We start from the raw sequence: 24749 nt of genomic DNA, 5'->3' as shown, positions 1-24749 counted from the left end.
TTATTATTTATTTTGCAAATCAAGGTAAATGAGTAACTGCTTATGTACACACACATAACCATATACATAACAATTTATAGTCACACGCCAAAAGAAAAAAAAAAACACATAGTGAAAGGAAATTATTTATCTAGTTTTGATGTTTACTGAAGTGACAAGATGTATGGCAAGGGTGACACATATGGCCCTCGGGCTATAATAGGTCCGCCATGGGGCTTTAATCCAGCCAGAAAGACAAAGCTGGGAGAAGCGCAAGAGAATAACGAGCAGCATTTTAAATATTTCCACTGGATGTTGCCAAAGCCAAATGCCACTTGCAAAGCAACTGTAGCAGGATTTTTCTTTCTCTTCCCCCCCTCTCTCTCATTTGCTCTCTTTCTCTTTCTTGCTCTCAGTTTTTATCTCTCTTCCTCTCTCTATCACTCTCTCTTCTTTATTTTTCTCTCTTTCTTTTTACCTTCTTTATCTCTCTTTTGCTCCCTCCCTTTTTACACACTTTGTTTCTCTATCTGTCTCTCTGTCTTTCTCTGTTCTTTCTATCTCTCTCTTTCTCTCTTTCTCTTTTTGCGGACTTCATGTTTTTCCTTTCTCTTTCACTTTATCTCCTCTCTTTGTCTCTTTTTCTTTCTCTCCTTCCTTTTCTCTTTCACTCTGTCTCCCATTTCCTCTATTTCCCCATTCCCTCTTTTTCTCTCTTACTATTTCTTTCTTTCTTTTTAGGTCTATATTTCTGTCTCTCTCTTTTTGTACTACCCTTTCTGTTTCTCTCTTTATTTTCCTCTTTTTGTCTCACCCCCTTTCTCCTTTTTCTCACTCTTTCTCCCTTTCTTTTTCTCCCCCTATCTCTCTCTCAGTGCTCCATGGCACTAGTGTTTCCTTGAGTTAGACAATACAGTGCCATTGAGTGGTCATATGTCACACAATGTACCTTTAAGTCTGTAAGAAAAATGTCTGCAGTGAGACGTTTTGGATTTTATTAATAAGGCATTAAAGAGGTTTTGGAGGTCATTTCGTTAAAGGGAGAGTGTGTAATATTTATTGCCTCTTAGTGGTACAAAAATCTTTCATCCAGTGAAAAAACAACAATGATTTGTATAAAATGTTTGTCTTGGACGGGTAAAATAATTGCTGGAGTGGAGCTGTTCCATTCAGGTTTTTATTATAATTACACCATCAATAAACAGAATATATTTCGGCATATGAGGACAGAATAATTCTATACGGTTTCACAAATCAAACAGCTGACAATCACTTATATACCAGGAGGGAGAGCAATGTCAAACTAATGAAACATTAGTGGGAAAATCCTTGTTTCAGGCTTCACTCAAGGACTTCTAACTGCAAAGTAAAACATCAGATGAAACATTGCAAAAACTGAATGACAACTGAATGCTTGGGTATATAAAGAGCTGAAGTGATACTATCAAATCATCAATAATTACATTCAAATATATGAATAATCACGACGTGCAGTAATTAAGACTAAATAAGTGAAGGGGATACAAAGGACTGAAATAATCAAAATGTAATCTCTGAAAACTGATAAAATCTCAATTTACTTTGTCCTTTCAAAGTTTCCGTAGCATACCATCATGAAAAGGTGCCAAACCCACGCAGGTTTAGAGATCTAACCAGCTCTGATACTGACACATACTGGTTGAATTTAATACTGCTGCCCTAGATTTTTTTCCTCCTTTCTAGTCTTCTGGGGTTTGTTGCCGAGAAATATATCCATCTCTGTTATGAGGGCCGGAGTCAACTGTGAGAGGACCTGGAAGACACGGAAGAGCATTTAGTATTTTGGCGTGATTTTTTTTGGTACTTAGTGGGGGTGGGCGGATCGATGCAAATGTCGATATTATCGATACTAGGCAAGTACTTGGATTGGATTGATATTATTGACCTGGGATCGATACTTTGCTCTTGCACCAATTTTTTTTTTAAAGCTTTACATCTTTGCATGAATAGCACAAACAACTCTCGCCCCCCTTCTCTCTTTCTCTCTCTCTCACAAAGCTATGATTCTGGCACACTTTTATCACTACTTGACTGGCCCCACTCCCTACCTGGCCCACTGGCTAACCTGCTGCATGCAGGAAAGATTGAGGGCAACAAAGTGTGTCTGATTGCTAGATTTATCCACCCAACCCTTCCAGAAGCTTAAATTGACAGGGACAAACAGGAAGTGCAGTGTGGCCTTTTTTCAAATACAGAAAAGGACAATGCCAAGTGTCATTTTTGTGGTAAAAGGGTCTGCTACCACTGCATCACCACAAATTTACATGAGCACATACACAAAAAAAAACTCACCCTGTAGAGAGAAAAGAGCTGTAACCAAAAATGTAAACCTGTAAATCACTAAGGCAACAGTTGCCGTGTTGACATTATTAAATATCATTTGTACAAGATAAAAAAACTGATCCAATGACGTCTGCTTTTGCCGGCTCTTGACAAACTGTCGAAAATGTGCGAGGCAGATGTAGCCCTAGCCAAAACATTTTCTGGGTGATTCCCTTACCTCAAATTCCTAGACTTTGTGGAATTTTGCTAAAATGTCTTTAAATTGGGCTGATAGAATATTGGCTTGCCTCCTCCTCCCCGCCATCATGCCTGAACCCATCCTCCTCCTTGTCTCTAAACTCTGAACAGTGACGGTGACACGAAGAGCATGCTGGGAGAACACATGCACACTGGGTTGCCAGGCAGATTTTAAGCGATAGCCAATTTGTTTACGTTCAGGAAACCCTGAGAGCAGCTAATAGCAGCGCGTACTGTAACGTATTTATGACTAACTAGAGGGAGATAAATATTAGTACAAAAATACTACTACAAGAGGTTTACAACAGAAATGCTGCAAATTATACCTGAAGTGAAACTACAAAAATTCTCCTATGGAACTATCACAAAAATACTACAAAATAAAACTACAGAAATAATACAGATAAACAACAAACATTCTTATATAGAAATACTACAAATACAACAAAGATGTTACAAAAATACACAAAAAGAATAATACTACAGTAATACTACAAAAATACTATTATCATAAAACTATATACTGCAATAATACAAGGAATATACAACAAAAAATCTACTTCTGAAATACAACAAACGTACTACAGAAATACTAAAAAAATTATACTATGGAAATACTGCATACAATTTTTCAGAAATACTACAAAAATAAAACTACAGTAACACTGTACTACAAAAATACTACAGAAATACGACAGATAAACAACAAACATTCTTATATGGAAATACTACAAAACACAACAGAGATGTTACAAAAATACCAAAAAAGAAAAATTCTACAGTAATACTACAAAAATGCTATTATCAGAAAACGACTGCAATAATACAGATATACAACTAAAAATCTACTTCAGAACTACAACAAAAGTACTACCGAAATACTAAAAAAATACTAGTATGGAAATACTAAAAAAAATACTACTATGGAACTACTGCATACATCCATCCATCCATTATCTGCACCGCTTATCTTCAGTAGGGTCGCGGGGGTGCTGGAGCCCATCCCAGCTATCTTCGGGCAGTGGGCAGTGGACACCCTGAACTGGTTGACTACTGCATAAAATTTTTCAGAAATACTCCAAAAATAAAACTACGACAGTACAAAAAATACTACAGAACTTATATAAAAATCCGCCTTCAGAAATATTTACAAAAAAAAAAACAACTGTAATACTTCAAAACTAAATAACAAATAAGTGTATACAGGGACCTAATATACTATTTTGCGGTAATTGTGGTTGTTTCAAAACCAAGTTGATAAAACGAATCCGTTTAAAAAGAAGTATAACATGTCACCTGCGGCCCCTGACTCCAAATAGTTGCCCACCCCTGGAGTAGAACATGGAATGAGTTCTAGTAGGTAGGCAAGTGATCAAGTAATAAGGGGCCCAAAATCGAATTTTGCTTAGGGCCCCATGAAGGCTTGGTCCGGTCCTGAATGGATCAGTACCAAAAGTCCAAGTATCGCCCACCCCTAGTACTCAGTAATCCAGTGGGATGCCAAAATGTTGAATTTACTTGCGTTTTGGCTTACCTGGATAGAGCTGAGATTCTCCATCAGCTGTTCTGTGTTAGAGACTCCCAGTAGAACCGAACTGATGCCTTCACTGCGCAAACACCAGGCTGACACATGCAGGGTTAGACATTTACAACCTCATACTAGTGTACACGTACAGCAGGGGTCGGCAACCTATGGCACCCGTGACACGCGAGGGGTTAACCAGTGGCACGCGAGCGCACGGCCAAATATTGTATTTATTTATTTTTTTTAAAGCGCATTTACCTGAAAATTCGACATCTTCAGTTGCGCGCCATGTTATGTAAAGGATTTTCGTTAGGCTTTACGTGGGTTTTTCAGTGTGAGTTTGCCCGGCGCCTCGCAGAGAGAAAAAGACCCAGCCAACGAAACACACGCACGCGATAAATGAAGGAATCATGAAGGCTCCTCGAGTGAAAAGATCGCGCTCTCTCCAGCCAGCGTTGACAGATGACTGGGGCTTTGTGCAAAAAAATGACTGTGCTGTTTTGTGCATTATGCCCCGAGAGCGTTGTACCCCGCGCATCAAGTGTTAAACGTCATTACGATACGAAACAAGAACATGAATTCAAGGCGGAGACATTAAAACGCGCGGTTTCCAGGTACACAGACCCTAAAAACCTTTTTCGCTGCTAAAAACTGTCATGGACCAGAACAGACTCTCGGATCCAATAGCGTCAGTTTCAACAGTGCTTTTATCAGAAAGGGTTGTTGGAGCTGGCTTGGGACGTCGACGCTCGTCGGTCGTCAACCTCTTCGGGCGGAATGGCAGCTTTGTGACGGGTGGACGGAAAGTACAGCTGAGCGGTAAGTCGATGGCCGGGGCGGGAGAGTAGGACGCAAAACGTGGAACGGAAAACAGATCAAAAACGGAAGGCAGGCATGAATCAGGCAAGAGTCGTGGGTACCTTGTAGTATGGCGAAGCACTCAGGGATACAAAGAGTATACCTGGACGCAGACCGCTTAAGTGGAAAATGTCAGCCAATCAGGAAGTGCGCTCCAGCGCGCCAAACGATTGCCCCAGGTGACTTCACTTAGGCAATCACGACAAAAACACCACCATTGAAGCTATCTAACAAATTGCTCACTAAATAGCAAAGCACGGAAAACCATTTACTGATGGCGAAAATTTTAAAGAAGCGTGTGTGTGCGTGTGCGCGCGTGCTTTTTGCATTGCTGCTGTTATTTCAAGTTTTGATATTTTCTGCAATAAGATATCTTTGATGAATGGTTTAACAGCTGACCATATTGTTTTTTGATTGTAGTTTATAGTTGATGAAGAATGGTTGATTCTGGTTAATTCTTGTGGTAAAAAGTTGAAGTCATGGATGTCTACAGGCCTTTCCACATGTTGTTCACATTCAAATTTTAGTTAATTGATGAACAAGAATAGTGGAAGATAAATAGGTCAGTTGTACCAGTGTCCTATAATAATAATTATAATAATTTCCTTTGTATTGTCATTCTTTGTAAGAACGAAATGTCGATACACCTGACCCGTTGTAGCGAGTCGATGCAGCCGCAGCCAACAGAGGGCGCCGCCATTATACCTGCTGGAATTTTGTCTTTCCAAAAATGTATTCAGTATTTTTACACTCTTTAGACGTGGAACTGTAATAGTCATCCATATCAGTAGGTGGCAGTAGATTTTTATATACTTTTTATGTACTAATTATCTGCTCTTGAGGAAGCACAGTACATTTAATAACTTAATTTGTTTAACAAAGCAGTTTAAGATTGCACTGTAAAAAATAAAAACATAAAGCACATCATTCTTTTTTATATTAAATATTATTTTCTTCTTTTTATATACTAATTATCTGCTTATGAGGTAGTACAGTGAAATATTTGACATAACTTCATTTTCAAACATTCTCTTCTGTGTGCCACGGAACTTTTTTGTAAATGAAAGTGTACCTTGGTTCAAAAATGGTTGAGAAACACTGAGTTATACGATTAAAATGTCTATCCATGTTGTATATTTGGACTGGTGTAAAATGACAGCTCTGTTGGATATTAATTTTTCTTTTTTTTGTTAATCTTGGTGTTGCACACTGATTTACAAGGAAATTTGAAAGTGGAACTCCGCACCGAAAAGGTTGCTGACCCCTGACGTACAGTATCAGCGTGTGTCTTGCGTGGAGTACCGATAGCAAGCTGAGCCGGGGTGCATCCGAGTCTGTCCGCTAGCAGGCTGAGCTCTTTAACTTTATCCAATTGCTGAATGCCCTCTTGGCTACCGAGGCGTTCCTTGAGCCACCCGTGACCCTTCAAATACATTTTCCAAAGTTGGTCTTCAAGAGAAACACACAATCATGCCAATTTTGCAGAAGCACCTTCATGGCAGCTCTTGAGCTTTGTGGGACACCGCTGTTGTATTTTCCTGTAAGCATTCCGCAGGCTAAGGGTGACCAAGTCATTGCCCCAACACCTGAAATACAGTACATGTGTGTGTGAGTGTGTGTCCCTTTGTGAAAATGAGCAGTGGTGGGCCGTCAGGGCCAGCAAGTTTTTATCTGCTGGCCTAACATGAACGAGATGTTATTATAATTGTAAAATAACTCACTTTTATTTTAAATGTATTTTTTCCAAAGTGTACAGACGCTCCACCACTTACAAACATTCGAGTTACGAAAAACGGTAGATACGAAAAAAAATTTGGGGAAGTTGAAAAATACTTGGAAATTGCTGTAAGTTAGATTTTGTATAGTGCACCTTTTTCCGAGTACAGGACATTACTGTAGTGCTTCTTTCCGCCACTACCGGCGTGTGGCGCTGTGAGAGTTCAACCAGCATCCACCCCCGAAGAAGATATCCAGCTTCTTCTTCCTAGTTTGTGTGTAAACATTCTATACTGTATCTCCAGCACGCTAAGAACTTTGACGTTTTCATTGTTTAATACTCCGTGCATCCATTCAATATGGTTGGTGTAAAGTGTAAAGAAGAGGTGAGCCGTTTCTTTTGAAACAAAAGTGGAATAAGAAAGCTTGATGCGGTTGAAAAAAATGTTAGGAACGTTTTTTTTTGCCACTTTTTACCACAGAGGAGGACCTCTTGAAGCGCATCTTCCAAAAGTAAGTTTAACTTTTTTTTATCTTTATAGTGCATATTGTTTTATGAAATGTTTATTTTTTAGTACAAAACTATACAGGTTACTTATACAAGCCTTAAACATACTTATACAAACCTTAAGCATACAAAATATTGCACTGAAGCAACTTACGAACAAATTCAACTTACGAACGATCGTCCCGAACATATCTCGTTTGTAAGTAGGGGAGCGTCTGTATACATTTATATAATTATTCTCCATATTTGTACATTTCATGATATATTTTATCCATTCGGTTACACCTCTTCCATTAGTTTTGGGAGTTTTTATCCAATCACAATTAAGCTAGCCTGTGTCGTCAGCCTGTATGAAATCTGGCCAAGGCTTTTAGAATCAAGAGTGCTGGCGTCTCAGCACTGTACGTGAAAAGCAAGTGTAGCTCATAGATAGTTGCAATAGCCAATCGATATCCCGAAATGGGGGCAGTAAGGCCAGCAAGAAGGCCTAACGTTGAACGTGACAGGGGATGGTAATGCACGAAAATAATGGTGCCAACCGCCTTTAAACTTGAAGAAGAAGGGACATGTACATGTATTGTGATTGGATAGTCAGTTTTTTTCAGATCAAGCTACATCATAGCTTTTTTAAAGTTAAGAATGTGTCATTTAATTTTTTTTTACCCATTATGCCTGAAGGAGATAACAAAAAAATTGGTTGTAGCTATCCTTGCAAAGCCATTTTCAAGACAAACTCTTCAGGGTAGGAAAATCTTGTGAGGATGTAAAATTTTGAGGACAATTAATTTTGAATTTTCTTATTTTTAAGATCATACAGGATTAAGGCGATGTGACTCCCAGTCGTGTGCAATGATGGTACAGTGGTACCTCTAATTTCTAATTACGAATGTCTCTACATACGAAGGTTTCAGGTTACGAAGTACAGCAGAGTATCCCAGCATGGTCTCCAAGTCACCTTCACGGTTCAGAGTTCAGATAAGAGGAGGAGGACGCAGCTATCATTTACTCAGCCCAAATTAAAGACATTTTAGCAAAATTCCATGAAGTCTTGGAACTTGTGGAAAGGGATCACCCGAAAAAAGTTGGTCTGTCGCTCATTACGATGACGTCTGCCTTGCGCAATCCCGACGGATTGCCAAAAGCCGGCAAAAGCAGACGTCATTGGATCAGGTTTTCAAGAAACGCTTGGCAGAAAGGTCAATAGATATTCTTATTATTTCACTTATTTGTTTTTTTACATTATGTGCCTCTCATTTTATGTTAGTTGTGCGGTAATATAATTCTAAAATGTATTTGTTTCACGTTCTGATGCTCTTTTATGATTTAAAAAATATATACTGTACTTTTGCAGGGCTTGGAACCGATTAGCGCATTTACGTTAAAAATTTGTCTTTACTTAAAAATATTTCAGTTTACAAAGCTATTACCAGAACAAATTAAATTCGAAAGTAGAGGTACCACTGTAGTGGATGGATATTTCTTCAAGCTGGAATAAATACGATATCACTGAAGGCCTAGATGTGATATGCACGGCCCGCAACTGAAAGTGTGTGTGTGTGCGTGTTACCAATTTTTTGGTAGAGTTCTGGCAAGTGTAGTTCCACTTTGTCTCGCTGGAAGTAATGATATTCTGCTTGCTCACACACTGGAGGAACCAGATTAAACTGTCGAGCAATGGAGTATGCTTCCTGTCAGATCATATTCCAGTGTGAGACACAGTTCTAGCACATTCATTTTATGTCCAGATGAAGTCTACCATGATCTCCATCACATTCCAGCGTGAAGTGCCCCAGTACATGGCCATGCCCTGGTTGATCACAAATGTCATAGCTCGCACCACTTCTGCAGACACAAAGTGATGTGTTAGCATGCGAACATTAGCATAATAAAGTTAGGCCTAAAATATTTGGACAGTGAAACAAGTGTTGTGATTTGAGCTGTTCTTATAAACACATGAAATACAATGATACAACCATCCATCCATCACCACTTATCCTCAGTAGAGTCAAGGGGGTGCTGGAGCCCATCCCAGCTATCTTTGGGCACTCTGAACTGGTTGCCAGCCAGTCGCAGGGCACATAGAGACAGACAATTCCCTCGCTCATTCACACCTAAGGACAATTTGAACCGGCCAATTAACCTGACATGCATGTGGGAGGAAACCGGAGTGCCCGGAGAAAACCCACGCAAACACGGGGAGAACATGCAATCTCCACACGGGAAGGTTTGATCTTGTGAGCTAAGAACTGTGCCGCATACGCGCAAACTACTGTGCCGCCGTGCTGCCCTGATATAACTAATATGGGGTGCACATCCAAATTGGATCGAGGGTTTAGGAAGTAATTGGACAATTAACTCAGAGGTCTGTAACTGACACAGAAGGCTTCTCCCTTGTTAACCTGTCATCAAATAAATAATGAAAGGGTCTGGATTTGTTTGTGTGTGGTTTTGTAATTGGGAGCTGTTGTTGAGACCACACATCATATGTTCATAGGAGCTCTCAATGGAGGTGAGGGAGAAGATCCTGAGACTAAAAAAAGAAGACACCCATAAGAGAGATAGCTGACAAGCTTGGAGAAGCCAGATCAGCAGTTTGGTACAATTTAAGAAAAAAACAATGCACTAGTGAGGTTGGCAGTTTCGCAAGAATGATCGCCGAATACTTTCGATTATAAGGAACACATTTATTTACAACATCTACAGTAGTGAGGACACTCTCCAGAAGGCGGGTTCATCTGTGTCAAAGTCTAAAATGAAGTGAAGACTCAATGAATGTAAATACAGAGGATTCACCATTAGGTGCAAGTCCCAAAGATAAACTTGACTTTGCCAAAAAAAAAAGTAAAAATAAAAAAATAAACAGCACAACAAGCCAGCCCAGTTTTGGAAAAGTCATCTCTGGACGAATGATTAAAGATAAACCTGTACCCTGGATTATAGGTGAGAAGAAAGTTTGGAGAAAAGGTGAACAGCACATGATCCAAAGCATTACGCATCATCTGTGATACATGGTCGAGGCAGTGTGATAGCATGATCATGGATGGCTTCCAAGGGCACTGGGTTCCTCGTGTTCATTGATGAGATTACAGATAAAAGTGACCAAATGAATTCCGTAGTATACAAATATATACTTTCTTCTCAGATTCAGCCAAATGCCACATGGTGCAGATGGACAATGATCCAAAGAATACAGCAAAAGCAACCCATGAGTTTATGAGAGCAAAGAAGTGGAATGTTCTGTAATGGCCAAGACAATCTTCAGATCTCAAACCAATCCATTTCACTTGATGAAGATGAGGCTTAAAGTGGAAAGACCCACAAACGATCAACAACTCAAGGCTGCTGCTGTAAAGGCCTGGCAAAGCATCAAGGAGGAAACTGTCATGATTACTGATGTGACTGAGCTGTGCCCGCTCCTTTGGCGCCAACTGCCTCGGACTCTGATTGGCTCCCAATCAGTACTTGTACCCACTCCTGTCTGTCCCCTTTTGTCAGTCCGTCTGCGAACCTCATTTAACACTAGGCAAGCCATTTTTTCGACCCTGACTCCCACCTGTCCCGTTTTTTGCTCCCGTCTGTTCCCCGGCTTCGACCCGTTTTTGATCCAGACCACGTGTACTCTCCCGTCCCGGTTTTTGAACTCTTTTTGTCCCCAACCACATCTTCTCTCCTATTCCGGCCTACGAGTCACTTCCGACCCCGACCACGTTTTTGCTCTCCTGTCCCGGCTACTGACCCGTTTTTTTCCGTCCCCGACTCCGCCATCGCTCGCCACGGAAGATCCATCTCCGCGTTCAGAGCGCAATCCGAGTATCAGAGCGACCTGCTAAATATTTACAATTAACCTTTTGTTTCAATTAAACTTAATGTCTGATTACTTTTGAGCCCCTAAAATATGCGTTTGCAATAAAAAAACATATACAATTCCTTATTTTCAGACAGATGTTGTTTGCCACTTTAATGAAACATTACAGTCTGCACTTCAATTCTGGTCAAGGTATTTCATTTTAAGTCCAACGTGGTTGCATGTCGAGCCCAAATGGAGAAAATTGTGTGTCTGTCCAAATATTTTTGGGCCTAACTGTATATTTAGCTTGTCAACTGTGTTCTCCAACCCTCCATGGGGGAGTTGATGTCGCTCCTGTTAGCAAAGACGATGTCGACGTAGTCCAGCTGCAGCCTGGCCAGTGATCCACGGAGACCTCACACAAGCACACAAAAACACACTCACAGTTTGCTTTTACTGTTCCGATTTCAGTTGTTCCAACCATATTTGTCATGTTTGTGATGACATCAGGGGTCATCAACCTTTGTGAAGCTGAGAGACACTTTTGTTACTGATTGGTGCAAAGGACTAACATTTTGATATACATTTCTAAAATAATAATTTATGTTATTACAATGTTGTTACTTTGTTATTACCAGGTTGGAATGATTAGAAGTTAAGTCAACCACTAAAACATCATGTCAATTACTAAATTGCAATTGTAATCACCCGTCACAGGTAAGCTATCTTCAGGACATGTCTGTGGGCTACTCAGGTGTCCTTTTGGGGCAACGTGGTGCTGGCGGGCACTACATTGGAGACCCCTGGTCTAAATTTGTAGTGTCTGGTTGTGTACAAACAGCTTAAACTGTTTTTTAAATTCTAATGACGATTCAACAATCAAGAACCAGAAAAGAACGGAATAATACATTTTAATTTAGTCTTAAATATCAGTCAATTTTTTGCACTTTCAAGGAAATTGAATGATATAGGCATATGGTATCTGGATCAGTGCCTACTCAGGATAGAGTATCTGTATTATAGTTTAAAACTGGTGTCAAACTCATTTTAGCTGGGGGCCACAGATGCTATAAAAAATCTCACTGGGGTCGGACTAGTATGTTTAAGAGAAAGAGAGAGGGAGAAAAAGAGAGAAAGAGAGGGAGGGAAAGAGAGAGTGATAAACAGATAGGGAGAACAAGGGAGACAGAGTAACAGTGAGCGAAAAAGAGAGAGCAGAATAGAGATATGAATGGAGAAAAAGGGGGAAATGAATATAGAGAAAAAAAGAAAGTGAAAAAAGACAAAGATAAAAAGAATAAGAGAAGTGAAATGACAGAAAGAAAAAGAGTCAGCAAGAGAAAAAGAGACCAAGTGAGGTGACAGAGAGAGAGAGAGAGAGAGAGAGAGAGAGAGAGAGGTCAAAAAAGGGAAAGAAAGAGGGTGAGAAAGAAAGAGAAAAATAGAAAGAAAGAGAATTAAAGTGTAAACTAGAGAGAGAAAAAGAAAGAAAGCAAGACAGAGAAAAAGAAAGAGTTAGAGAGTCAGAGAGAAATAGAGAAAAAGAGAGAGAAAGAGAGAGTGAACAGGAGAAAGAAAAAGAGGGAGAAATAAATAAAAAAAGAAGTGACTCAGAGAGAAATGGAGAAATACTACCACAATTGTTTTGCAAGTGTTAACTGGCTTTGGTGACATCCGATGGAAATATTCAAAACTACATCTTATTTTCCTCTTGCGCTTCTCTCACTGTTGTCTTGCGTGCCGGATTTAAACCATTGGTGGGCCTGATCTGGCCCGCGGGCGGCCTGTTTGACACCTGTGGTTTCAAATGAGGTCTCCAGCATCCATTATTGCTTTGTGTGTGCATGTCTTACCTTCAATGATGTGTTTTCGTGACAGCCCACGTTCAGTCTCAGCCCTGCAAATGCAGCAAAGTTAACATTGAATATTGATATGACTGTTAATTGTACTCACTGTCCTCCCCAGTAGATTTTTGTAGTCACCACATAGCTTGACCGCCTGGGTAAAAACAACCGCAAACCCATGAAATATAAGAAATAGAACTTGAAGTCACTTTGGTTATCCTAGACACTTTACCTCCAGCCTTTATTTTGTAGGATGTTTCCTAAAGTTGTCTCAGCCCTGAAATACCCAAACAGTTGCATAATTATAGTCGGAACACTCACACATGCATATACGTAAACACTCAGACTTTTTATCTAAAGTACCTGCCAGAGGCGTAAACTTCAGCCGTGTCAAAGAGGTTCACGCCATTGTCATACGCCAATGTCAACAGACTTTCCGCCATCTAAACACACACACATACACTTTTAATTTTCTATCCATGTTGAGACCATCCTTTGATGCATTTCTAGCAACCTCTCATTACCTTAACCATCACTATCAAAAGAGGTGGGTAGAGTTGTCATGATTACCGATGTGAATCACCTGTGCCCGCTCATTTGGCGCCAACCGCGGCAGGCTCTGATTGGCTCCCTGTCCCTATTCAAACCGAGTCCTGTCAATCCCGTGTTGTTAGTCCGTCTGCGAACCACTGTTTATACAAGGCAACCCTTTTTCGACACTGACTCCCGCCTGTCCCATTTTTGCTCCCATTTGTTCCCGGCTACGACCTGTATTTGATCCCGACCACGTCTGCTCTCCCGTCCCGGCTTATGACCCATTTCTGACCCCGACCACGTTCTTGCTCTCCTGTCCCGGCTATCGACCTGTTTTTCCGTTCCTTGACTCCGCCATCGCCCTCTACGGAAGATCCACTTCCGTATTTGGATCACAATCCGATTGCGAGAGCGACTTGCTTCCGGCGCCTGGCGAGCATCGGATTGCGGGCGCTGCCCTCTTTGCTTCAATAAAATTGTGAGAAAACGTTACGCGATTGGGTCCAGTTTACGTTTTGGTCCTGACAAGAGTAGCCAAAAAAATGTACTCACGTAAAAGTACTGTTACCTCAGAATGATATCACTGAAAAAGAACTAAAAGTACTACTTGAGTGATCCCTTTCCACAGTACTACTACAAATACCGGTACTTGAGTAAAAGTAAAAAAGTACTTGGTAAAAAACTGACTCAAGTACTAAGTAACTGTCGCAACATCATTTTTTTAAAATAACGAATCAGATCATCAAATTATCAAATTCCATCCAATCAACAAAAACATACAGTTAATTTAAAAGTAGATTAAAATAATCAATGTAAATTCAAGTGCTTTAACAAACAATAAAATAAAAATAGTATAAGTTAGATAAATATGTTAGGCACATGTTGTCAAGAACCGGAACAGGATGAGGACCCAGAGGCGTGAAGCTTCTCACAAAAGCTTTATTTTACGGGAAATGGGGCAGTAATGCACGTTAAGCCAAAACGCCAGTGATTCGGCGATCGTTGGGTGGAAGATGTAAGGCAGCAGTCTGGCGTGGAATGACAGGAAGCCAGAGGCCGACGAGATCGATACCAATTGCACGAGCAGACAGGACAGGAAAGACAGGATTGATATCAGGCACTGGCGATTGGAGTCCAAAAACAAGCAGGACGAGAGAGACGGAAACGATACCAGACACTGAAGACAAACAGAACAAAAATAGCTGGGAACAAAACTGGATATCGTTATAAACAGGACAAAATAGACGGGAACGATACTGGACAGGAAACAGAAGCAGGAAACCGGACAGAGTGAGCTTAACCAGAAGGGAAGCTAATCTGTCAATGAGCCACAGCTGGCACCACATGGGCGGGGCCAATTGGGCGCCATGGAAACCGTGACACATGTAGCACCAAGTAGCACATTTAAAGCCCCAATACTTATCGTAACAGGCTCTACAAGCGGTACAACAAGCTAACCCATGAGCTCGAACAAAAGAGACCTTGCATATTTGTAAGGGGAACATGCTTTTGATGTAATGCCAGGGGTGCTCCTCCTCTTCTATGTTTTCATAGTCGGTATTGCTAAGCGCCATTTTTGATCTGCTTCATCCGTAAAAAACATTTCTCCCACTGAAGTTAGATATGGTCACGTGACGAGGCTGCTGTGTTTGATTGGTTAAACACGGTAGAGCCTTGCGGAGTTCTGTATGAAAATAAATGCGTCTTACCAGAGACAGACAGATGCGTACGTGCTTACTTGGCTAATGTAGCTAATTTAAAGTTCCGTTTTTCTCTTCACAAATTTACTCAAATAAAAGTAAAGGGATTTAAAAATACTCCTAACAGTACAAAATTTTCCAAAACTTACTTAAGTAAATGTGATGGAGTAAATGTAATGTTACTACCCACCTTCGACGATTAATTGACTTTGGTAACATTAAAACTCACCCCAAACCAAAGTCCTATTCACACCCAAACTCTGTCTTGACCCAAGGAACAAGGTCCAGATAGATTAGGACTACCAAATTGTCCCATAAAAAACTACTGGTCTGCACAATGGTCATATGATAGTCATGAAAACATGGCCTCTCTGCAAGAAAGACATTCAACAACTCAAAGCCTTGGACATGTACTGCCTTAGAAGGATCATCATTATCTGGCTGATTTATGGAATCACTAGTATCGTTATCCAGAGTAATTGCAACAATTCTAGGGCAACAGAGAGGAGGACAACTAAAAACATATGAAAGCAGATATGGAGCTCGCCTCCGAAACCCAAGTCTACGGCAACCGATGCTGGAATCGTGAATGCCTGGAGCTCGCCGAGGTCGCAACTGCCGATCGGCGAGGCTGGCTAGCCTTCATTCGGGGCATGGTTGGAGCTGGCTCAACCAACCCTGAGTTAATGCCTTATCAAGTACAAATACAATGGTCATTAAAATACTAAAAAAAAAGGGTCTGAAAAGGGTAGAGATCTGAGGACACAAACACACACAGATACACACCTCATCTGAGATCTGAGAGCCAAATGTCACCCACGTTCCTGCGAAGAGAAAAGCAACATTCTAACAGGGTCGATGATTACTACTGGGACATGTAGAATTGTAAAAAAGTAGCAAGTAAAAAAATAATTTATAACATTTAATTGCATAATTAAAAACAGTGTAGTGTAGTTCAACAAATTATCAAAGAAAATTTAAAAAATAATAATAATTTTATGGCCTAAATTCCTTGAGGAAGCTGATTACATTGCACTGCAGACACAACAAAATTGAGCATATGTGTCACCAAAAAGTTATCTGGAATACAAAATAATATTTGAATTGCATTTTATGTAGGGTTAAATGATTGCAAACACTTCAAGTGAATAGTTGAAGTACTTTTTGTAAACATTTGGCAGATTTTGACATGAAATGTTGCTCCAAACAGAGAGTCACCCATCTAGCACCCACCTAGTCCCAAGCACGATACTCGAAGTCCAGTTTTTCCAAGAAATCTGTAAAAAAAAAAAAAACTGCCATGATAGTACTGTTGTAGTGGTCCAGGGGGGTATTGCACAAAACTAAGATAAGGGTTTGAGTCAGGATATGTTTATATACTTGCCTGAATTTAGCCTCAAGGCAGTTTCAATGAAAGCAGGTTAAATTTAGCTTGGCTCAGTTACTATAGTGATTTATTCTCTGCAGCAAGCCAGACCAGGCTGAGCTTATTTGCATATATCCATCTGGCAATTGTAATGTCAATCGTGTAAAGGTATAATGGTTTTTGTAGCATTTTTATGGGCTTTCTTGAAATGTGGCATTATTTTAATTACCGTGCATTAAAATTTTACACGTCAGCTAAATTAGAGATAGGACCCACTTGCGTTACGTTTCTCTCAGTTTTATTGGAAGAAAGGTAAGGGTTGCGCTGGAAGCAGGTCGCTCTGAATGCGGAAGTGGGACTTCTGTGGCGAGCGATGGCGGTGTCAGGAACGGAAATACAGGTCAGTAGCCAGGACAGGAAAGCAAAAAACGTGGTCGGGATCGGAAAGGAGTCGAAAGCCAGGAGAGGAGAGTAAACGTGGTCAGCATCAAATAACGGGTCGAAGCCGGGGAACAAACGGGAGCAAAAATAGGTGGGAGACAGGGTCGAAAAAAGCTTGCCTAGAGTAAACTGAGGTTCGCAGACGGACTGACCCCGGTGACAGAAAGAGTGGATTTAATAGGGACAGGGAGCCAATCAGAGTCGGAGGCAGTTGGCGCCAAAGGAGCAGGCACAGGAGCATCACATCAGTAATCATGACACATTCACGCAGTAAATGCTGCCACCCCATGTGTTTTATGCTATGTCAATAACCATCAGAGCTTTGATAAAAATGTATAGTATTTCTTGCTTTGATATTCCAAACAGTGATGCAAAAACTGTCCCAATTGTATCAATGAGGTCTTTGACAAGGGTCATATCGTATACAGGTTCATGGATCCAACTCCCATTCATCTCTTCTCTCGTCAAAGAGAGGGAAGTTTCTTTAATGGAGATCACTTAAATGAAACCAACAAGAACAAATCATAAAATGGTAAGAAATTAAATTAGAATTGTCTTTATTGTCATTAATAATGACCCAGTGAACATTGTTTATCAATGAGATTAGACATGACACTCCAAGACAAACATGAAATGAAAGACATAAAAGATAAAAATAAGATAAAAAAGAATGTTAAGATAATTTGGTAAAAATTTGTCTTTGTTGCATTGGTAAAGAATTGAACCTGGGTCTTCTGTGTGACAGGCAGCAATTACAGCACTCTGGTATACATTCCATTCAGTTTCATAAGCCGGTTTGGAATTATCTGCCAGGGGGTCAAAGGCCTCGCCGGCCTAGGTCGTCTGAGGACAAAGGCAACCAAAAAGGCCAGCCAGGAAACATGGCAAGACCAAGGTTCTCATTTTCCCTATCCTTTGGCTGAAGAATGTGACTAAAAGGGATAGAGACTTTTCTCAGGAAGGTTGTTTTTTTTTTTCCTTTCGGCCATGCGGCCGACTTCCCGGGGGTCGATCTGAAAATGAAGTGAATAATAATCCCAAATATGACTGTCTGGCTTGAATTAACCTGCCCTTTTTAACCTGGCTCAGCGAATGTGCAACCGTTTCAGCCAAATTGCGCCAACAAGACTAGATAAAACTGCTTCTTTTCAGTTCACATGGATTTCTTTATTCCACTTGAGTGCAATACCGACCAGCAGTCCAAAGTATTTTGTCTTGTTGCATTAAGCTCCTTTAATTGTTGTTTGTGTCATGATTAGCGATGTGAATCACCTGTGCCCGCTCCTTTGGCGCCAACTGCCTCGGACACTGATTGGCTCCCTGTCCCTATTTAAACCCACTCCTATCTGTCCTTTTTCGTCAGTCCGTCTGCGAACCTCAGTGCATACTAGGCAAGCCTTTTCCCACCCTGACTCCCACCTGTCCCGTTTTTGCTCCTGTCTGTCTCTGGTTACAACCCATTTTTGATCCCGACCACGTATGCTCTCCCGGCTTACGACCCATTTCTGACCCCGACCACGTTTTTGCGCTCCTGTCCCGGCTATCGACCTGATTTTCCGTCCTTGTCACCGCCATCGCTCGCCACGGGAGTTCTGCTTCCGTGTTCGGATCACAATCCGAGTACGAGAGTGACCTGCTTCCCGCGCCTAGCGAACGCTGGATCGTGGGCGCAGCCCTTCCTCTGTCCTTTAATAAAACTTGTGAGAAAAGTAACGCTATTGGGTCCTGTTTCCGTTCTGGTCTTGGCAGTTTAGTGTTCTTGTTTTTGTTTCAGGCTGGGCAAAGATGTTCTCTCAAACCTGAATTTCATCTGCAATCAGCTGCTTTTAAAAAACAATATATTACACAAGTGCCAGATGAGTTCCTGCTCCTTCTGTGGTATTTTAACTGTCAGGATTGCCGATTCAAGGCACCTGTGACTGCCCAATTGGCGCCAGCAGCCCTGAGAGCTGATTGGCTGAGAGACTCTTTTTAAACCCCCGGCTTCCAGAGAACACTGTCAGATCATTGCGAACCGATGTTCCCAGCTCGGCAAGATCTCACTTTCAGACACTTCCTTCCCTGGTTTCCTCTGCCTGATACCCGTTGCCAACCTGATTCTGGACCCGATTCTGCCCTGTTCTGCCATCCCGACTTCCGACCTGTTTTGCCCCGCAACCTGCTTGACACCTGTTGCCGACTTTGTTTCTGAACTCGATGCTGCCCTTGCTCTCCCGTCCCGGCTAACGACTGGTATTTCTGCAAATCTACGACCATCCTTGCTCGACACGTAAGTGCCACTTCTGCGTTTCCTTGTCCGTCAACCATCGTATCGAGGAAGCAAGCCCTACTCTCCCTCTTCATTAATAAAACCGAGTAAACGGACGCTATTGGGTCCTGCGTCTGTTTCTGGTGACATTAACTGGCTTATATGTGAAAAACCCTTCTTTAACCTCTGTTGTAGCTCCGTCTCACACACTAAACTATCCAAACCTTTGTCAATCCATCTTTTGATCGTGCCTCAACTTGCAAGTCCATAACCTCTTTGCTTCTGAGTCTGAACCTGCTCATCTCAACAAGCTTCAAATTCAGGTGAAATAAAGTATATTTCGCCCAAAAATAAACGATCACTAGTTACTACTCGTGAGGACATTTGTTTGAAATGGCTGTTGGATGGTGTTCCGTTAATGAAGAAGACGTAGATGGGACCTGATGGGAATGCCGTGTGATAGTTATTGCCGCTCACTGACCTGTAGGGCATGGCGCTGTCCTCCAATGTAACGTCACATTCCCTCATATATAGCTCCAGCCTCCGCCTCTCCATCACCCTCTTGGCTGCCTCCAAAATATTAGATGCCAGTAGGGAATCTTCTTTCTCCTTTGTATTCTTCTTGCCATCCGCTCTGTCCACTTTCCCGCTTTGCCCTCTTGTAACCTTGGGCTTCTTGTTGAATCCATAAAGCTCTTCCACAGAAAATTTGGCGCTTTTTCCCACTGGTGCTGTCGTTCGACTGGTGAACATGGCTGAAAAAGTCAGAACACTCTTACATCTTATATTGACGTTCAATATTGGCTTAAGACTAGTGAAATAAAATGGTCCCTTTGAAGTTAGACTTTAAAAGTCTGTTTGCAGTAAAATTACAGTTCTGGAATCTTACTAACCAACTTTAGATTTGGAACTTCTCCTCTAATTTAAATTGGAACTAGGTTCTTAACCTAGCTGTGATTTATTTGTCAATTGTAATATGAGTGATCCAGTGTTAGTGTCTCCATGTAGGTTCTTACCGGATTTCTACTGGAATCTTCTGTCACGTTGCTGTTGCAGGCCAACCAGTTTCAAACACTAGCATCCATTGAAACAAATGATATAAATTGTCACATATTTTTTGCAGCATTCAAGATGAAAAATAAATAGAAAAAGACGGTATTGACTGCGTTACACTACCTGTTAATCCGTCCTCGTCCGTCCATCCACCTTTATTGGTCCCGAATTCGCATGTTTTAAACCAAGCCCTCATACTAATCCGACCTATCACGGGTTGCATATCCTGATTAAAAATAAGAACACCAAAAACACTACAGCCTGTGTACAGATGTCCCACGTGGACCCTTGCCCAATTTGTGATTTGTTTGCACCCTAATCCTCAACCCAATCCACCTATCCCCATCATATGTGGTTACAGCTGTGACGTCTGACCCCCGTGAGATTGAACTTTAGCTCACAATCCACAATGACCTTGGATGGAGGATTTGGAACTCTTTGTTTGACAGTATTTTAGTTGCATAAAGGGCAATACGATCACATTTCTTTAAAAGTGATTAAATTGAACGCATGGAAATTGTGCTCTGGACATCAATCTGTCCTCAACGGGATATTTTCAACTCGGATGTGTAGAGTAAATCTCTTTAAATTATATTTATTCAATTTTAAATCTAATTCACTGGTTACCTAATCGGCCAGCATGTAGGGCTCACGGTTTTCTCACCCGAATTAATTCGACATACCCTTATATTGTCTCTAGCATTTATCAATAAGCGAGAGCTGGTGTTGAGCGTAATCACCGGCTGGAGGCAAGAAAGTGAATAAGGAGCGTGGGTAGTGTTTTATAGGTGGGAGGCGGTGGTGTGACTTCAACAGGATTGGTCGATCGTAGGCCACTCATCCCTGAGGTAGTGTCAGTCACTTCCTGTAAGTGGAGTCGGCTGGCGGCATTTCTCCTACAGATTATAGAGAGTTTAGTTCAGAGTAGTGTAGAAAACATGAATGCCTCCATCCATCGATTGTCAGGTCATGGGGACCTGGGGTCAGAACGGGGAGTAGTGTTACAAAGGAACACGTTCATGGAACGCTATTACTTTTTTCGGTAACGAGTACTGTGACGTGTAAGTAATAACATTTTGGAACTCAACGGCCGTTGCAACATGATGTATTACTCCACTACTTTTTAGAAGAACATCACAAATGTCCTCTTTTCTTTAGCTATTCATCTTTTGCCCACTAGGCCTCATATATACATACTACAACGCACCAGCAACACAAAACTGATTACAACACCTAAGAAGGGTGAGCGTGTTTGTATCTACCTATTAAAAACAACTGTGTACACTGTCGCAGTCTCAAGCATAGAGTAGGAAGTGGCTGAATTTCCCCAGACTGACATTGTGATATTCTCCCTAGTGGTACCTCGTTTTACGATCGACCCATCTTACGAATGTTTCGGTGTCCAAAATTCGTGTCAGACTAAAATCTTCCACGTTATATGATCAGTTTTCCAGTATCTGAAGTCAGTGACACCTCCAATAAAGGTTCGCGCAGGTATGCACTAACAGCATCCTGTGTGGTTAATCAGTCTGGTGAGATCCTTGCAACCTCTCTGTGTTTAATTGTGAAATGGTGTAGTTTGTTATTTCATTAGTCGCAGCCACCAGGCTTACCGGTAGTTCTCTTTTGCCATTGCGTATTGTTTATAGTTATAGTACAGTAGAGTATCACCTAAATTTCTGACTGAGTCACTCTGGGTGATATTGCATTCGTCAATGTTCAGAGCTGTGTTTGAGAACAAGTCACGGCATTTAGATGGACCAATAACTAGCATTTCGGTCCTTTCAGAGTTGAGGCGCAAGAAGTTAAGTGACATCCATTCTTTTATCTCAGTGAGGCAGGCCTCCAGATTTCCACAGTTTAGTGTGGCAGATTCCTCCATCGGAAGATATAGTTGAGTGTCATCTGCGTAGCAATGGAAACTCCGTTTTGTCACGACCAGCACACAGAGTAGACCCAATAGCGTAAAGTTTTTCATTGAAAGAAAGAGGGAGGGCAGCCCCCGCGATCCGATGCCCGCTGGACACGGGAAGCAAGTCGCTCTCGCACTCGGATTGTGGTCCGAATACGGAAGTGGATCTTCCGTAGCGAGCGATGGCAGTGTCAGGGACGGGAAAAGTGGTCGGTAGCCAGGCCCGGGAGAGCAAGGCGTGGTCGGGGTCGGAAACGAGTGGCAAGCCAGGACGGGAGAATAGACGTAGTCGGGAATAAAAATGGTTCGTAAGCCGGGACGGGAGAGCAGACGTGGTCGGGATCAAAACCGGTCGTAGCTGGAGACAGACGGTAGCAAAAACGGGACAGGTGGGAGTCAGAGTCGAAAAAGGCTTGCCTAGCATACACAGAGATTTGCAGTCAGACTGACAATTGACAGGACTGGGTTTTAGTATGGACAGGGAGCCAATCAGAGCCCGCAGAGGTTGTCGCCAAATGAGCGGGCACAGGTGGTTCACATCGGTAATCATGACACATTTCATTTTATCATCTTACAGTGTTAACTGTAATTATGATCATTAAAGGACCTCATTTGTGTTGTGCTGACATTTCAGTTCATGACATTTTGTGGCTCCTAACCTGTGTCAGTGTACATGGTTATGTTCTCATTTTCTCAGTTAAAATAAATGTCAGTTTCAGGACTGACTGACACAGGCTGATGTGCATTGTTTATTGCCCCAGAAGTGTATCCAAGTTGCTTGTTGTTAAAGAAAGAACAAGCCAAGACAAGAAGGTTTAGTTACATTACCCCGATTTAGTTAACCTGCATTGGCTCCCTGTTAGCTTAAGATACAATTTTAAGGTTCTCTTGGTATTATATAAAATCATGCTTGGACTTGCATGATATTTAATTTTCCCCTATGATCCGGTCCGGAGCCTTCACTCTGAAAATGCTGGTGTACTAGTGGTCCAAGGAGCCAATAAGAGATCCGCAGGTTCAAGAGCGTTCTCCATTCGGGCCCCGATGTTGTGTAATGTTCTGCCCCCTGAGATTCGATCTGCAACCTGTTCCACTTTAAATCTAGGTTAATACACACTTACATTCTATACAGTAAGACCTCGGTTATCGCGGTTAATGGGGACCAAAACCACCCGCAAAAAGTGAAAATCCGCGAAGTAGCGGCGCACCTTAAAAAAAAACAAACAAAAAAAAAAACCTTTTTTTTTATTATTATTATTTTTTAGACCCGGTTAATGAGGAACAAAACCACCCGCAAAAAGTGAAAATCTGCGAAGTAGCGACGACCCTTCAAAAAAATAAAAATAAAAATCTCTTCTCATTTCATTATCTGTACCGCTTATCCTTATTAGGGTCGCGGGGGGGCCTGAGCCCATCCCAGCCATCTCTGGGCAGTGGCCAGGGGACACCCTGAACTGGTTGCCAGCCAACCACAGCTGCAAATCGCATTAGTTCTCGCAGCTTGCTGCGTTCTTCGTTGACGCACGAGCCGTGTGATCCACCGCTAAGAGTCGTACAGCTGGGCGATTTTACGTCCGCCCGGGACGATCGGAGACAAATTCACGACAGGCTTTTTACTTATGCCGCACCGCGGGTGCCGTTCAGTCGCTCCTGCGAGCGAGCCCCTAACCCGCGGCGCGGGTACTTTCGGGCGCGATACGCACGACACCGACACAGTTACGAGGGTCCCGCGAACGTCCGCCGCCTGTTGTCACGCCACGCTACTGGGGTCGTCGGACGAGCGGGCTCCCCCCAGTTACTAGGGTAGCCCGATCATGCCCGCCGCCTTTTCTCGCGTCGCGCCGTGTGACGCCGCGTCCGCCGCGTCCGCCGAACTCGCGGCCCGGGAGTGATACAAATATTTTATCTATTTTTTTAACCATTACAGACCGTGGAGCTCTGAAGCCGCGAACGTCGAACCGCGAAGTAGCGAGGTCCCACTGTAGTTTATGAATGACCTATATTTCTACATTTTTGTTGACAATGTCTGTGGATGTTAGGTTATTGCAACATCCATTGCAGCCTGGTTGTCCTGGAAGGTTTCTTAATTTTCCTTGTGTTGAGGTTTTTGCGTTTTTCCTTGCCCTCATGTAGGCTTTAGATCAGGGGATGGTGTATTAATAGTCTGTAGCTTGCAGCCCTTTAAGACTCCTTGTGATTAAGGGCTATACAACTCAACATGACTTGACTTGACTTAGCCCTGCGACTGGCTGGCAACCATTTCAGGGTGTCCCCTTCCCACAGCCCGAAGATAGCTGAGATGGGCTCCAGCACCCCCGCGACCCTACTGAGGATAAGCAGTGGATGACTTGACTTAACTCTAATGCGCAATTATCGAGAATCATAAAATTCGAATCGGCTCCTTAGTATCATAGTATTGGTATACAGTGGAACCTCGGTTTTCGAATGCCTCTCAGTTCGAACAAATCGGTTCTCGACCAAAAATTTCGAGAAATTCTTGCTTCGCTTTTCGTTCAAAAAAATCAGAGTTCGAACGCCGGTACGCTAGGGGCGATGCTGAGCGGCGTACGGGTGTAGATTGCCCCCACCCCTCGTGAAGAACTGTTGTCACGTGAGCGCGCACTCCTTTTTGCTTTCGTTATTAATATCGGTGAACGGAGTGTTTTAACCCCTAATTATGCCTCGGAAGAAGGTCGGTGCAAGCAGCAAAGTTGCTACA

General features: G+C 42.1%; 1 protein-coding gene across 1 annotated transcript; it reads right to left on the bottom strand.

The window, feature by feature from the left end:
- Positions 1–1136: 1136 nt before the first annotated feature.
- LOC148356679 (voltage-gated potassium channel subunit beta-2-like) lies at positions 1137–20367 on the bottom strand. Its single transcript, XM_088346720.1, has 16 exons — positions 20242–20367; positions 20082–20139; positions 19547–19820; positions 16244–16287; positions 15797–15834; positions 13140–13219; positions 13009–13053; positions 12886–12930; positions 12786–12829; positions 11261–11347; positions 8902–8987; positions 8713–8833; positions 6413–6507; positions 6224–6344; positions 4073–4161; positions 1137–1771 (listed from the first exon to the last, which is right to left on the bottom strand). The coding sequence occupies exons 3-16, from the start codon at positions 19816–19818 to the stop codon at positions 1664–1666; spliced, it is 1275 nt and encodes a 424-aa protein (XP_088202846.1). The 5' UTR covers positions 19819–19820; positions 20082–20139; positions 20242–20367; the 3' UTR covers positions 1137–1663.
- Between the last annotated feature and the right edge of the window lie 4382 nt (positions 20368–24749).

This window comes from Urocampus carinirostris, chromosome 11 (assembly GCF_059441175.1).
Source record: "Urocampus carinirostris isolate Australia breed hairy pipefish chromosome 11, RoL_Ucar_1.0, whole genome shotgun sequence".
NCBI lineage: Eukaryota > Metazoa > Chordata > Actinopteri > Syngnathiformes > Syngnathidae > Urocampus > Urocampus carinirostris.
Note: the sequence above shows the minus strand (reverse complement) of the source record. Positions and strands in the feature narration are given on the sequence as shown.